Below are 17,251 nucleotides of genomic sequence, written 5' to 3'. Positions count from 1 at the left end.
AGGATATCGGGGAACTGGAGAAAGCGCAGTGAAGAGCAACCAAACTGATGAGAGGCATGGAGGAGCTCAGCTAAGAGGAAAGATTAGAGGAACTAAATGTATTCTCTCTTGAGAAGAAGAGATTAACGGGGATATGATCAACATAAAAATAACGTACAACACACAATAACGTAAAAAAAATAACGTAAAAATAACAGCGTAAAAATACATAATTGGTCCATATAGTGAACTTGGTGTTGAGTTGCTCACTTTAAGGTCATCACAGAGGACAAGGGGGTACTCTTTTTTTTTTTTACGTCTAGAGGAAAAGAGATTTAATCTCCAAATACGGAAAGGCTTCTTCACAGTTAAGAGCTGTGAAAATGTGGAATAGACCTCCTTTAAGAGCTGATTCTGTCCAGCTCAGTAGATTGTTTTAAAAAGGCCTGTAGTATTTTCTAGATACACATCATTTAAATAGATACTAATATTTATAGGTAAAGTTGATCCAGGGAATATCTGATTGCCTCTTTGGGGATCAGGAAGGTTTTTTTCCCCTGCTGGAGCATATTGGATTGTGTTGTGCTGTTTTTTTTTTTTTCTCTTCCTCTGGATCAATTGTGGGTATAGGATTGTATGATTTTGTTTTTTTTCTATTGGTTGAACTAGATGGACTTGTGTATTTTTTTTCAACCAGACTAACTACTGTATGTAACTTTATGCAGTAGTGTGATAGAACTCAAAAGAAGGCAAAATACATCAAAGAAAAATGCCATTCCTGTTGAACTTAACAAGCACAGGATTTATAGTGAATAGTGTGATCTTTTTACCTAGTAATTGGAGAAAGGCCAAGTCTAATGCCCTGTACACACGATCGCACATTCCGACAACAAAATCCATGTTTTTTTTTGGCTCAAACTTGTCTTGCATACACACGATCACACATCTTGTCAGAAATTCAGATCGCCAAGAACACGGTGACGTACAACACGTATGACGAGCCGAGAAAAATTAAGTTCAGTAGCCAGTGTGGCTCTTCTGCTTGATTCCGAGCATGCGTGGAACTTTGTGCGTCGGAATTGTGTACACACGATCGGAATTTACGACAACGGATTTTGTTGTCGGAAAATTTTGAGATCCAGATCTCAAATTTTGTTTGTCGGAAATTCCGACGAAAAATTTCCGATGGAGCCTACACACGGTCGGAATTTCCACCAACAAGCTCCCATCGAACATTTCTTGTCGGAAATTACAACCGTGTGTATGCGGCATAAGAGTATATGCCTGTAGCTTTGCTTGCAGTAGTTGAGGTGCATTGAGGATAACTGGTCATAGATTTGAAATGTTCTAAAAGGTATGCAGAGATTTTGATGGAGAAACCTAAAGAGCTCTAGATTGGCATCTATGACATAAAGGATGATGGGTAGGAAGGGGTCTGCGGGAATTCTGCGCTGCTGGTACCCATCACATTCTTTCTAATTCAGCAAACAGATGTGCTGAGAGCATCATTCCCTTCTGCGTAGGAAGAAGGGAATGAGTTAGGATTGGTCATTCAGTGATCCAGGGTTGGAAGTAGTCATCATCTCCTTTCTTCTTACCTCTTCTGAGCCAGGTTATCACTAGTCACGGTCAGAACTGTATAATGTTGTTTTTCTCCTGGGCCATGTATGGGCTCCCTCTATCCTAACTCTTCTTAATTGTTCCAGGTCACCAGACAGGAGCAGGATTGCTTCAGAGCCAAGTCTATTCTGCTGATGACAGATAAGCACGCCCGGCATGCAGTTGATGTGCTGAATTCTTTACAGCAGGCTCAGGCCAAAATCCCGCTAGAACTCATAGACCTTACCGAGGGAATCCAGCAAGCCAAAGAAGAGCTAAAATCGAATCAAGAACTTTGTCCACATCTCAAACGTTTAGGCTATTGCATGTGAGTGCAGCATATGTGCGGTTAGGAGGGAATGTTTTCATGCCTGATCAAGTATTTTATATACCGTCGCACAAAGTGTTTCCCTTGCCGTCCCTAGAGAACAGAGCAGGACCTGAAATATAATCGCTGCCTTTTTAAGGGTTCAGTTTAACTCCTCCCCAGGCTGTTTCGTCTCTCTCTCTCTCTCTCTCTCTCTCTCTCTCTCTCTCTCTCTCTCTCTCTCTCTCTCTCTCTCTCTCTTTTCCTTGGCTCAGACACAGCAGCAGGAGCCATTGGCTCCTGCTGCTGTCAGTCACAGCCAGTGGGGAGGGGGCGGGGCCAAACTGAGCTCTGTGTGTCTTATAGAGTGCCCTCATAGCAAGCAGCTTTTTATGGGGGCACTTGGCTGGGGGAAGGAGCCATGAGCACCAGCAGGGGATCTAAGAAGAGCAGGATTGGGACGGCTCTGTGCAAAATCACTAAATAGAGCAGGTAAGAATAACATGTTTGTTCTTTTTTAAATTTTTCTATAGAATCACTTCATTTAACTATTTAACCACTTTAGGCTCCAGGCTTTTTTTTTTTACACTTTTATTTACTAGAAAATTAGTTAGAACCCCAAACGTTATATATTTTTTTTTAAAGCAGAGGCCCTAGAGAATAAATTGGTGGGTGTTGAAATTTTTTTATGTCACACGGTATTTGCGCAGCGTTTTTTTAAACTAAATTTTAATGCAAAAAAAAAAAACACAATACGTAACGCATATTGTTACATAGTGTAACAAAAATGTTACGCCAAGTAAATGGATACAAAACATGTCATGCTTTAAAATTGAGCACAGCAATGTCAAATCTACTATCCATAGGCAACGCTCTAAAAGCTTTTACAGGTTACCACTTACCATTTTATTTTTTTTTATTTGTACACTGTTGCTTTACTTATTTTTCTTTTTTTATCACTTTTATTGCGGTCACAAGGAATGCAAACATCCTTTGTGACAGCAATGGGCAGTGACAGGTACTCTTTATGGAGAGATCTGGGGCCTGTAAGATTACAAATCCCTCCTCTGCACTTAAATGGCGCTATTTTAAAAATGCCGCCATCGACATCCGTAAACGGGTAAACCGGAAGTTATGTCATGTTATCGCTTCCAGGTTACTATAGGGAACTGCCGATCAAAGCCCATCCCGGCTTTGTATGGCTTTAAACTCTGGTATCCTCAGCATCCTCTGTTACAAAGTCTCCACCTTTTTAGGCTTCATTCGCATCTCCGGTGGAATCGCCGCGATTCGCAATTGCGGCAAATCGCGGGACGCCCGTGCGTTCCCCTTACGTTTTGTGTGTGTGTACACACACACACACTATATTGCCAAAGTATTGGGACGCCTGCCTTACACGCACATGAACTTTAATGGCATCCCAGTCTTATGCCCCGTACACACGGTCGGACATTCCGACAACAAAATCCTAGGATTTTTTCCGACGGATGTTGGCTCAAACTTGTCTTGCATGCACACGGTCACACAAAGTTGTCGGAAAATCCGAATATTTTGAACGCGGTGACATAAAACACGTACGTCGGGACTATAAACAGTAACCAATAGCTTTCATCTCTTTATTTATTCTGAGCATGCGTGGCACTTTGTGCGTCGGATTTGTGTACACACGATCGGAAATTCCGACAACGAATTTTATAGCAAGCTCTCAAACTTTGTGTGTCGGAAAATCCGATGGAAAATGTGTGATGGAGCCTACACACGGTCGGAATTTCTGACAACAAGGTCCTATCACACATTTTCCGTCGGAAAATCCGACCGTGTGTACGGGGCATTAGTCCGTAGGGTTCATTATTGAGTTGGTCCACCCTTTGCACCTATAATAGCTTCAGCTCTTCTGAGAAGGCCATCCACAAGGTTTAGGAGTGTGTCTATGGGAATGTTTGTCCATTCTTCCAGAAGCCCATTTGTGAGGTCAGGCACTGATGTTGGACAAGAAGGCCTGGCTTGCAGTCTCCGCTCTAATTCATCCCAAAAGGCATTGTATCGGGTTGAGGTCAGGACTCTGTGCAGGCCAGTCAAGTTCCTCCACCCAAAACTTGCTTATCCATGTCTATATGGACCTTGCTTTGTGCACTGGTCCAAATCATGTGGTGGAGGGGGGATTATGGTGTGGGGTTGTTTTTCAGGGGTTGGGCTTGGCCCCTTAGTTCTAGTGAAGGGAACTTTTAAGGTGTCAGTATACCAAGACATTTTGGACAATTTCATGCTCCCAACTTTGTGGGAACAGTTTGGGGACGGCCCCTTCCTGTTCCAACATGACTGCGCACCAGTGCACAAAGCAAGGTCCATAAAGACATGGATGAGTGAGTTTGGGGTGGAGGAACTTGAATGGCCTGCACAGAGTCCTGACCTCAACTCAATAGAACACCTTTGGGATGAATTGGAGTGGAGACTGCGAGTCAGGCCTTCTCGTCCAACATCAGTGCCTGACCTCATAAATGTGCTTCTGGAAGAATGGTCAAACATTCCCATAGACACACTCCTAAACCTTGCGTGTGTTTGTTTATATAGATATATATATGTACACACACACACCCTGTATATGGCACAGTTTATTTTTCTTTCTTGTTTTATTTTTTAATCTGATTTTATTTTGAAAGACTTTTTTTCTCATATAAAATATAACAGATCTGTCATGCGGGACAGAGAAATTGAAAGAGTATCAAGAGCTCGCAACACAGACCATTTAATTTTCAGTGCAATATTGAGATTGGTACTGGATGTTAGGTAGTTGGAGCGTTAGACTGCTCATAGGTGGGCAAATGCTTCCTCATAGGCGGTCCCTAGCCCATCCTACGAATCACCCAAAAGGAAAGAAGCTTGTGTGTTGTGTACCACTTTGCAGACCAGAAGACATGACAATTTTCAAGCAGTTTAACCAGCTTTCAGTAGAAAAAATGTTCCAACAGCTCAAAGCAAGACTTTTTTTGCTATAGCCATATGAGCAAGGAGAACTCACAGATCCAATTAAATCCAATTTATTGGTGTCCATACATCAAACGTTTGCACTGAGAACCTTAAAACTTGATGATCTGGAACTGATACCCCCAGATATTCCCAGATGTTGAGATGGCATGCATTTGTGTATTTTATTCATTGCATATTCTTTTTATGTTTATTTGCAGCCAAGATAAATTTACTTGTCCCAATCGTCATCATATTAATCCCATGACAGACCTGCACAGTAGAATAGGCCCTGTTGTGGAAGCTGACCAAAACATTACCGTAAGTATAATGTACTTTGTCTGCACACAGTGGTTCTAGAAATGAGATTACTCTGGTGTCTTGCATGAGTGGGGAGCATGGTAAACTGAGCTGTTGAGACATTGCTGGGAGGGGGAGCAGGGTAAGCTGGGCTCCTGAGTCAGAATTGGGTTGAGGAAGCAGCATGAGATAATGTTCTGAGTCATAGATGGAAGAGGGGATATGGGGAGCTGAGTTTCTTACTTAGTATTGGTTAAGTCTGATAGAAAGAGGGTGCAGGGTGAGCTGAGCTGCTATGTCAATGTTGAGAGGGGAAATTTGAGCTTCTCGATCGGAGAGTTGGGGGGGGGGGGGGGGCGTTGCTGAGATACTCTAAGAAGGGAAAACGGGGGGGAAGCCAAGCTGCTAAGAGAAAAACTTTGATGACTTCATTGTTTCTGCTGTGATTTTTGGGAATATATTGCTTGACTTTATATGCAGCAATGGAAGCCAAAGAGGCCTAGTTTTAAAGCTTATTTACTGCTTGCTTAAAGTGGTTGTAAAGTCAGAAGGTTTTTTTATCTGCATTCTATGCATGAAGATAAAAAGCCTTCTGCGTGCAGCAGCCCCCCTAATACTTACCTGAGCCTCCTCACAATCCAGCAATGTCCACGAGTGCCTCTGCCATCCACGAGTGCCTCTCCCTCCTGATTGGCTTAGACACAGCAGCGGTGCCATTGGCTCCCGATGCTGTCGATCAAAGTCAGTTAGCCAATGAGGAGAGAGAGAAGGTGGGGCCGAACCACAGCTCCGTGTCTGAATGGACACACGAAGCTGTGGCTCGGGAGCCCCCATAGCAAGCTGCTTGCTGTGGGGGCACTCAAAGGAGCTAAGGGCCAGGTGCACCAAAGAGGGACCTGAGAAGAGGACCACTGCAACAGAGCAGGTAAGTATAACATGTTTGTAAAGTCTCTTTTTTTCTATAAAAATAACAATCACTTTACGAATAGGTGATTATTTAAATATCCATATGCTTGCCACAGGTTTACCTGTGTCTGTAGGTGGTTGAGTAAGTGTAAGTGGATCTGATCTGCATTCTTTTTTGTTATCTGTTGTTTTGTGGTAAAGTACAATATACTTCATTACTGCGTAGTTTAAGATAATTGTAGGTGCTGCTTTTCTATTAGCCATGTACTTTCTTTAAAGTGGAAGTAAACCCTGATGGGTTTTACTTCCTCTTTATTGCCCTGCAAAGTAAAAGCATAATGGGCTAGTATGCTTTGCATACTAGTCCATTATGTGGCACTTACCTGCAAACAAAGCCAGCGATGTCCCCACTGGTGGAAGCATTAATCTTCACCCCTCTTCCTCCCAGGGCCTTGGACTCCGGCTCTGTGACTGGCCGGAGCCGCGTGACGTCACTCCCGCGCGCATGCAAGTCACGGCGCATGCTGGGGAAAAAACGGCACGCAGGGCCGTTTCTTCACTGCGCACTACAAGGCAAATATCTCCTAAACGGCGCATGTTTAGGAGATATTTTCAGTACATATAGGTAAGCCTTATTCTAGGCTTACCTATATGTAAAAATAAGTCAGGGGGGTTTACAACCACTTTAAATGGCTCCATAGTCCGCACTGATAAGTACCTGTTTCTTGCTAACTTTACAAACTTGGTTGGTGGCAGATCTTTCATCCTCTTATCTTTCCTTTATCCAATGCAGTTGTGTGCTCCATGTTTTATGTGCCGTCATCAAATTGTACCTATGTGTGTATCACAATGCTGTTCCTGGAATGTCCCACTGTTGCAGGTTCTTCCTCTGTGTATTGTGGATGCTGCCTGTTTCTATGGACGGATAGTAAAAAAGGATGACCCATATGAGAAACTTGCCAAACAACTCAATGAATATTACCATTCTGCAGAAAACAAGGTGCCTGCAGGAAAAGTGGAGACCAATCAGCTGTATGCTCTAAGCAATGTTTCTGCCTATCACAGGTACCAACATGGAGAACTGTTGATGTGATATATTCTGTCAGTAAATAGGTACTTTAAAGGGGCGTTCCACCCAAAAATGGAACTTCCGCTGATCGGATCCCCCCCCCCCCTCCGGTGTCACATTTGGCACCTTTCAGGGGGGAGCAGATACCTGTATAATCCAGGTATTTGCTCCCACTTCCGGGCATAGATCACCGCATGTGTGAAAAAAAATGATAAAAAATTTGGGTACAGAGTTGCTTGACTGCGCAATTGTCATTCAAAGTGCGACAGCACTGAAAGCTGAAAATTGACATGGGCAGGAAGGGGGTAAAATTGCCAAGTAGGCGAGTGGTTAATTATTTACTCCAACCTATTTCACAGTTCCCCAACCCAAAAAAGGGCATCTGCCTCATCTTGGATCTAAAAGCACTGAAAGACCATGCAAATTTTTCAGTTCCTTCCTTCACTAGGGAGATTTTCTGGCTTCTGTGGACACATACCTGCATGTCCTCATTTTTAATTTGCATCAGTGTTTCCTTCACATCGCTGTGGGTCCCTTAGTTGGCCAGTTGCTGGTCCTGCTCTTTGACCTCTCCTTTGCACCTCAGGTGTTCACCAAGGTGCTATCCCTGCGGCGTGCTCATGACATCCCCATTGTTGGATACTTGAATGACCTCCTGTTAAGAATACAGGCGGCAAAAGCTCTGTCAGACAATATGGCTTTAACTGTTCAGACACTACAATGGTTCAAATGGATCTTGAGCCTTCAGAAATCTTTGCTGGAATCAACTTGTTAACTGCCGTTTCTAGGTCTAGTCTTTGGCTAGGGACAAGGTGTTTCACCCACAGGAGAGCCTTCAGACTCTCCACTGTCAGATTCAAACTCTTCAGTCCAGGAGTCCTCTTGCTGTTCACTTTTGCATGAGAGTTCTGGGTGTGATAGTAATGATAACATTCTTCAACAGTTCCCGTTTTCCCAGTTTCACTGAAGACCTCTACAAGGCAACATTTTGTCATCAATGGACAAATCAGTCCAGTCCTTGGACAGACCAGGTTGGTGTGCAAAAAGTACCAGGTTGTTCCTAGCTTGATGGCCAATATTCCCTTTAGAGGTTGAGGGTCGGGTATGAAATCTATGGCTACCCCCTTTCGCCATGGGAACCTGCCCCCATTTTCTCTTATTTCTTAATAAGATATTCCTCCTTAGGACTTATCCCATTCCCCTGGGTGGTAATTATGCCCCCTTTTATTTCCTTCATGCAACGTCTACCTTTAAGGAACAAGTTCTTCTTTCCTCTCTAGCCAATGGTCTGTTAAAATCAGGTTATGGGACCTATATTGCACCTAGAGTTCTGCACTTATTGGAGCAGAGCCACTGCCTAAATTCTGTTTTACGTTTCTCCCAAACGGTTGGTCCTAGGCAACTGTTTACTTCCCACTTTTTCTCCTGCAGTTAGGTGCTTCTGCTGTTAAAAGTTGTTTTGAAGACCTATTGGCCTTCTTGTTTTCTTCCTGTGGGCCCGTTGCAGCTGTTTAGATGTCTTAATGCAGACCCCTCTATCATAGCATGGTCTATTGTTTTATAGACCATGGGATGCCCCCATAGCTAGCTATGGGGGCATCCCATGGTCTATAAAACAATCCCTGTGTCCTGTACTGAACAATGAAGATAAAAGTTTTCATGTAGCTATCATTTCCATATCTTGAAATACAGTACAGGACACCAGTTCACCCCCCTGTGACCTCTTTTTGGCTTGCTGACAAAACTGGAGCCTCATGGAGTGGGCGTGGATATATGGGGACACTAGGGGCGAACCCACTGAGGCTTTTACCAGTGTCCAATCACCTGAAGGCTGCAGCATATAACCCATTGTCTATGAATTTATTTCTGTGCCTACTATACACCAAGGTATGGAGTTTACAGGTATGTCAATTTCCCTTTTTCACGTCAACTATGGCTCAACCTATTTTTCTTGTGTCAGTTAATTGGTAACAGGTAATTTCTTTATCGTACATCACGGGACACAGAGCACCATAATAATGACTATGTGGGTTATACGCTTACCTTCAGGTGATTGGACACTGGCAACCAATAGTAAGGCGGTTCCTCCCATATAACCCCTCCTATACAGGAAGTGCCTCAGTTTTGTAGCAAGCAATGACGATCCCAAAAAGAGGGGAGGGACCTCTGTGTCCCGTGATGTACTCCAAGAAAAGGATTTTACAGGTAAGCTGTTTTAAAAATCCGTTTTTCTTTATTGTACATCACGGGACCCAGAGCACCATAATAATGACTATGTGGACATGCTTTTGGTAGTCTACCCCAAAACAAACGTAGCTGGCATCTCCAAAGTCCATTAGAAAATCTTTATTGCTACAATAATCATCAATATTAAAAAGGACTAATGCATTTTGGCAATATGGACTTGATCACAGTCTAATGGACTTTGGAGTTGCCAGCTACATTTGTTTTGGAGTGATCCATACAGTGGACGGAGGCCATTCAAACCAGTGCACCCAACAAAGGAGCTTTCCCTGATGTGAGCGCTGCACCTGTGTTTTTTTTTTTAGTAGTCTACCCCTTTATTTTTTAGGTCAAAGCAGTAATTTTGCTACATTTCTCAGGAAAACGCAATCCGTTCTATAGTAAAAGAGCATTTTTGATCATTTGTTTTTTTGACCTATGGCACAGTACTACAGACTCAAGCACTGTAATTTTGAAAAACAAATAGCTTAATACTTGTATGTACAAAATGAATCAGCTGAAATATACTTTATTCAGATTGAATTTGGAGTGGTTGTCACAGCGCTATCCTAATTGTGCACAATAATAAATTGTAAAAAATATTCATCTCTAAGATGTGATCAATTACAGTAAAGTCTATTTTGTCTCTAGTTTGTGCTTTTAAAGTGCTCAGTGTTTAAAAATTCCATCAATGTGGTGCAAAAGTAAATGCATCCGTGCTTGTTCTCGTATAACTGCATAGAAACCCGAAACGCCGCTTCAGCGTGCGCTCCACGGGCCGTAAGTGACGTCACCGAAAGCCCCGCCCAACACGCTTTGTCATACCCAAAGGACGTCTCCAGGAACGGCCCATTCCAGAAGGCGTCCATTGGTTATGATGATAGGTGTGGCTTCCGGTAATGTCACTTCCGGGCCCGTGGAGTTCACGCTGAAGTGACGCTTCTGGTTTTTATGCAGTTATACTATATGCTTATGCAAGTGCATTTATTTTAATGGCTTTAAATTTAATAAATATTATTACACTATGGTAGCTTTCACCTTTTCATCCATTACACTTGCCGGAGCATTGAGGTTCATAAAAAAAGAGTGATATTGACCAATACCTTGTATATGGAATAAACCCACGCCACACCAGATTTGGGGGATATCCTATATATGGTATTTTGACATAGCACGGTTAATTTTTGGTTTTTAGATTTGACATAAGTTGTTCCCTTTTTAAAATGCTAATTTTTCTCTTCCTCTATCCTGACAGGGTTTTAGTGTTGCAAACAAAAACAGTGGCCAGTGTTTTATATGTCACTGTGAAGTATATCGATGAGGGAGGGACTGACTTTATTCCAGGACATAAGCTGCTCAAGCTTCCGTTGGTATTTCAGTCTCTTCCACCACAATACCTGGAGTTCATCATCTGCAGAGTAAAGCCTATTGACACTGAGGTGAAGTGGGACTCTAAGGTAAGTTTCCAGAGATGCTCATATTGTGGAGAAAGGCAGGGAAGTGTAAGATCTACTTTGCTCGAATGTCCACACTTTTTCTTTGAGAATGGCAGGCTCATAATTTTGGGATGCACACTAGCTCACAGAGCACCTTAACCCTTTTGCACCGGTGCCTCCTGGACCTTTAAGAGGTTTCAGATGCCGGGAGGGGGCGTTTATGATCATGTGACCCCCCCTGAATGGCTGTCACAGTGATCACATGATCGTAATGCTCCCAATCGCAAGAAGCGATCAGGAACGTTCTGTTAGCTGCTGGTAACTGTGCTAGGAGCACGCAGGTCTTTTCGTTAGCTGCTGGTAACCTTTCCAGGAGCACTGGGCGGTCGCTCGGTGCCAAGGCCCACGTACCGAGAGGCTGCATATTTGCGTATTTTCAACGCCTAGGGAGTCAAGGCTCAGTTCGCATATGTCTGGGCACCCTTTCAGTGCGATTTTTCAAAGGCGTCCGGTGCGGTTTCATTAAGTGTATGAATTCGCACCTAAACCGAACTTAAAATTGTACAGGACTCTTTTGATAAACGGACTGCGGCCGCCCTGTGAACCGGCTCAAAACGCATCCAATATATGTGAACTGAGCCTTACAATCTGTAATGTCGCTGCCCAAAGACTGATATGCAATGCAAGAATCAGAGAATAGCAGGTGCCACCTGAAGCTTCTCACACAGCTGCAAATATTTGATAGTGATTCCCTGTGAAAGCAATCTTTTAAGCACCGTTTTGAGCCTGCAAGTGCCTTTGTTAAAGGATAGGTTCACCTTTAGAAACATGTTACACATTACACCTATACTTAGGGTCACAGTCACAATTTAACCACCTCAATACTGGGCACTTTCACTCCCTTCCTTCCCAGACCAATTTTCAGCTTTCCGTGCTCTCACACTTTCAGTGACAATTAGTCATGATACACTGTACCCAATTGACATTTTTATCATTTTGTTCATACAAATAGAGCTTTCTTTTGGTGGTATTTATTCACCACTGGTTTTTTTGAGGGGTTTTTTTTTGCAATATAAGCAAAAAAAGAGCAAAAATTTTGAAAAACAAAAATACGTATTTTCTTTATTAAAGAAAATCCCCAAAAAAATCTAATTTCATCATAAATTTAGGACAGAATGTATTCTGCTACATGTCTTTGGTAAAAAGAAATCCCGATAAGTGTATAATAGGTTTGTGTGAAAGTTATAGCGTCTACAAGCTATGCTACGTGTCATTGAAAATTGATCAATCCTGATGTACTGACCTTCTAGCTAATTTCTTGAGGCCCTAAAATGTCAGGACAGTACATATAAACCCCCCCCCCCCCCAAATGACCCCTTTTTGTAAAGATGACAGTCCTAGGTATTTAGTAGGAGGCATAGTGAGTTTTTTGAAGTTACAAATTTTTGCCCACAATCGTTTGGAAAATTAAAGATTTTTTTATTTTTTTTTCCCCACAATATTGTCATATTAACAAGTTTTTTTCTCACATATGGCAAAGATAATCTTGCAATTACACCCCAAAATCTTTTCTGCTACTCCTCCTGAGTATGGCGATACTTTATGTGTGAGACACTTTCACAGCCTGGCCACACAGAGAAGCCCAACATCCAGGGAGCACAATCAGAAGTTCGAGGAGCATAAATTACACATTTAGTTTCCTGACTACCTTTCACATTTTTGAAGGCCCTGGAGCACCAGGACAATAGAAACGCCCACAAAATTACCCCATTTAGGAATGCAAACACCCCAATGTATATTCTAGGAAGCATAATGAGTCTTTTGAACATGTCATATTTTTTTTTCCACAAGTTTTTGGAAAATGTGGAAAGAAAATGAACACGTGTTCATCACTGGCTGGGTGATTGGTGTGTAAAAAGCTGTAAAAAAACGCTCATACACACTGATCCTGTGCTCGAAGATCCGCTCTCCTTCTCCTCACTGACTCTGTGTAAGAAGAAGCAGAGCCGATTGCCTGGCAACAGCTCTCTGTTTACGACATGACGGCTGTGATTAGACACAGCCGTCATGTGATCAGGAGGGCCAATCACAGAGCCCACCCGCCGAGCGACGTTGCACTGTGTATGGGGGACACAGGCACGTCGGGATCGTTCCGCTGTTCGATCCCGCTTCCTGTGCCGTCCCCCCAGGCTGTTTACATCGCATGATGGCTGTGATTGGACACAGCCATCATGTGATCAGGAGGGAAAAATCTCAGAGCCCTCCTGCTGATCCGAGATGTGGCGTGTTCGGGAGACACACCCGCATCGGGATCGCGCGGCTGCACGATCCCCCTCCTTCTGAAGGACTTCAGGAACGTCAACTCAGAAGGAGGAAGCGCCCAGCCACCCGTTTATGTGCAGTGGCTGGGCGGGAAGTGGTCAAATATTGCGGGGCTCCGTCCACAAAACAGCCATGTCATTCATTAACAGTGATCTGTGAATGAATGGACTACAAGTAGAGGGCCCTGGTGAGTTCATTGATCTTCCTGCTCTTCAGTAACTGTCTGCCCGTACGGGAGGTACGGGCAAATAGCTATACTGAGAGTCTGCAGGAGCCTAGCATTGCACCTGTGATCTACTGATCGCTGGCTTCTGAGAGAAAAAATAATAAATGCACTTTTTTTCTTTTCTTCTTTTTTTTTTTTTTTGCAGAAATGTATCCTTTCTTTTTTAAATTATTTTTATCCTGAAGGTGAATTTAGCCTTTAATCTTTACATGGTTTCTCACAGTTTATTAGGGAGAGATATTAGACCACTGGTATGTGTCCTGACATGTAGGTGGTAGACACTAAGCAAAGCAGAAGGCGCACCATTCCATATCAGTTTAGCTTCGTGTCCAGAGGCCTTAGAATATCTCTCCCCACCTAGATACTGCTTTAAAGTCTCTTTTTTTTTTCATTTCTTTTTTTAAATAACAAACATGTTATATGTACCTGCTCTGTGGTGGTTTTGCACAGAGAAGCCAAGATCCTCCTCTTCTCGGGTCCCCCGCGGGCGCACCTGGCCCTCCCTCCTGCAGCGTGCCACCAGAAAAAGCAGCTTGCAATAGGGCCACCTAAGCAGGCTTGCTCCTGAGCTGTGGCTCTGCGTGTCCACTCACACACCGAGCCATGGCTTGGCCCCGCTCCCTCAGTCTCCTGATTGGCTCAGTGGCTGTGTTTGACAGCAGCAGAAGCCAATGGCTCCTGCTGCTGTCTCGGCCAATGAGGAGACGAGTCCCTAGAGAGCCAAGGCACTCGAGCAAATCTCTGCATTGAAATGGCGCTCAGATACAGTGGGGCAAAAAAGTATTTAGTCAGCCACCAATTGTGCAAGTTCTCCCACTTAAAAAGATGAGAGAGGCCTGTAATTGTCATCATAGGTATACCTCAACTATGAGAGACAAATTGTGGAAACAAATCCAGACAATCACATTTTCTGATTTTTGAAAGAATTTATTTGCAAATTATGGTGGAAAATAAGTATTTGGTCGATATCAAAAGTTCATCTCAATACTTTGTTATATATCCTTTGTTGGCAATGACAGAGGTCAAACGTTTTCTGTAAGTCTTCACAAGGTTGTCACACACTGTTGCTGGTATGTTGGCCCATTCCTCCATGCAAATCTCCTCTAGAGCAGTGATGTTTTGGGCTGTCGCTGGGCAACACGGACTTTCACCTCCCTCCAAAGGTTTTCTATGGGGTTGAGATCTGAAGACTGGCTAGGCCACTCCAGGACCTTGAAATGCTTCTTACGATGCCACTCCTTCGTTGCCCTGGCGGTGTGTTTGGGATCATTGTCATGCTGAAAAACCCAGCCACGTTTCATCTTCAATGCCCTTGCTGATGGGAGGAGGTTTGCAATCAAAATCTCATGATACATGGCCCCAATTAGTCTTTCATGTACACGGATCAGTCGTCCTGTTTCCTTTGCAGAGAAACAGCCCCAAAGCATGATGTTGCCACCTCCATGCTTCACATAAGGTATGGTGTTCTTTGGTTGCAACTCAGCATTCTCTCTCCTCCAAACAGTTCTACTTTGGTTTCATCTGACCATATGACATTCTCCTAATCCTCTTCTGGAAAATCCAAATGCTCTCTAGCAAACCTCAGATGGGCCCGAACATGTACTGGCTTAAGCAGGGGGACACATCTGGCACTGCAGGATCGGAGTCCCTGGCGGCGTAGTGTGTTACTGATGGTAGCCTTTGTTACGTTGGTCCCAGCTCTCTGCAGGTCATTCACTAGGTCCCCCTGTGTGGTTCTGGGATTTTTGCTCACCGTTCTTGTGATCATTTTGACCCCACGGGGTGAGATCTTGCGTGGAACAGCCCCAGATCGAGGGAGTCTATCAGTGGTCTTGTATGTCTTCCATTTTCTAATTATTGCTCCCACAATTGATTTCTTCACACCAAGCTGCTTGCCTATTGCAGATTCAGTCTTCCCAGCCTGGTGCAGGTCTACAATTTTGTTTCTGGTGTCCTTCGACAGCTCTTTGGTCTTCACCATAGTGGAGTTTGGAGTGTGACTATTTGAGGTTGTGGACAGGTGTCTTTTATACTGATAACAAGTTCAAACAGGTGCCATTAATACAGGTAATGAGTGGAGGACAGAGGAGCCTCTTAAAGAAGATACAGGTCTGAGAGAGCCAGAAATCTTGCTTGTTTGTAGGTGACCAAATACTTATTTTCCACCATAATTTGCAAATAAATTCTTTCAAAAATCAGACAATGTGATTGTCTGGATTTGTTTCCACATTTTGTCTCTCATAGTTGAGGTATACCTATGATGACAATTACAGGCCTCTCATCTTTTTATTTGGGAGAACTTGCACAATTGGTGGCTGACTAAATACTTTTTTGCCCCACTGTAAGTATTAGGGGGGCTGGGAGGGATGCTGCACAAAGAAGATTTTTACTTTCATGCATAGAACGCTTAAAGGTAAAAAAACCTTAAAGTGGATGTAAACCCAATGTCATCCTTTCTAAACTACTGCCATAGGGGTTATCTATAAGGATATACATACCTCCTGCATGTATCTTTACCTGTGAAATGTCTCCCCTCTGTCTGTTATGAGAGACGAAAAACTGCAGATTCTGTGGGCGGGTCTGTTGTCTGGAGCTCGGTGGGTGGAGTTGTGATGTCAGTAGACTCCCTGCCCACCTCTATACTCCCCTTGTCAATATGCATTTTCTCCTGTGTATTTCTTACACTGAACTTCTGCTATGATCTCTAACATCCAGTGAAAAGACAGGAAAGTAACCACATGACTTCAGCATGCCAAATCATGCTGAGGTGTGAAACAGCCAATCCTTGCAGAGCTGCTGAAGAAAGGAGTGGGGGTGGGAATTAAAAAAATAATGCATGTCTTAGGCTAGTGCACAAGATATAAAATCACCTGTCACTCACAGCAAGGGGGAGGATTTGACAAAGTTATTCTCTTGTTTGTCAAGATTTATCTCACTGAACAATAAAAGAGGATTGCTCAGAGCTGGATTAACTCTGTGTGCCAAGAGTGGGCTCAAATGATAGGAAATCGTTAACTCTACATTATGACATCAAAAAAAAAATAATTCGGGTTTACATCCACTTTAAGCCTTTACAGACACTTTAAGATGGAGGATATTATGACTCTGTCAGTCCAGTATTTGAGCCCTGGTGTGTACATTGTACTAATCCCCCCAGCATTTGACATGAATGGGAGCTAAACGTTCCCTTATCTGAGGCAAAGCCCCCTTCTCTCCCATTCAGCAATCCAATCCAAGGGCCTTTAATGGTCATTGGGGCCCTTGGATGTGGCTGTGGAATTCTGAGTTGAGAGCCAAAGTGGGCAGGACTTGGCACTGAGACGAGGCATGAGTTGAGACTTATGCAGGCCTTGCATGTGCAAATGAGGAATTCTTGGGTGTCCTGCAAACCATTTATGAAAAGCAAGTGTACTTTTGAGCACCATAAGGCACTTGCAATTTGACAACGTTGTTTTGAACACTTTTTAAAACTTCACAGGTTCACCTCAGGTACCTTCACCAGATTAGGCAAATAAGGTTTACTATATTGCATATAGCAGGCATGCCAAGGTATCCTCACATACCTTTGAAATTTTCATACAGAGAATTATACTGTATGGTTTGCAATGTGTTAAGGGCTCATTTCTATCAGATGTATTGTGTTACATATGAATGAAACGTGTGCTTATGTAGTTTTTCCATTCTCAATTTGAATTATTCAAGTTTGTCCCCGTTACTGGATGAATCTAATTAAAGTACCCTTTGTGGCTAACAGCAAGAACAGCAGATATTTGAGAACATAATTGTTTTATGAAGCTTCATCCTTTCTTTGTCCATCATCAGGTGACTCGGATTATTAATAGAAGCATCAGAGGGAAACATCACAGAGCTAAGGTCGTCCTTAATTTAGGGAAAACCTACTGGTTGGACCCCATGGTAAG

General features: G+C 43.2%; 1 protein-coding gene across 1 annotated transcript in view; it reads left to right on the top strand.

The window, feature by feature from the left end:
- Window positions 1–17,251, top strand: part of TDRD12 (tudor domain containing 12) — a 101,109-nt gene that overhangs the window by 61,428 nt on the left and 22,430 nt on the right. The window contains exons 20-24 of the mRNA XM_073603895.1: window positions 1,686–1,906; window positions 5,071–5,170; window positions 6,936–7,120; window positions 10,603–10,804; window positions 17,154–17,246. Of these exons, the coding sequence (XP_073459996.1) occupies window positions 1,686–1,906; window positions 5,071–5,170; window positions 6,936–7,120; window positions 10,603–10,804; window positions 17,154–17,246 (801 nt within the window). The remainder of the gene's footprint in view (window positions 1–1,685; window positions 1,907–5,070; window positions 5,171–6,935; window positions 7,121–10,602; window positions 10,805–17,153; window positions 17,247–17,251) is intronic.

This window comes from Aquarana catesbeiana, linkage group LG11 (assembly GCF_042186555.1).
Source record: "Aquarana catesbeiana isolate 2022-GZ linkage group LG11, ASM4218655v1, whole genome shotgun sequence".
Classification (NCBI taxonomy): Eukaryota; Metazoa; Chordata; class Amphibia; order Anura; family Ranidae; genus Aquarana; species Aquarana catesbeiana.
Note: the sequence above shows the minus strand (reverse complement) of the source record. Positions and strands in the feature narration are given on the sequence as shown.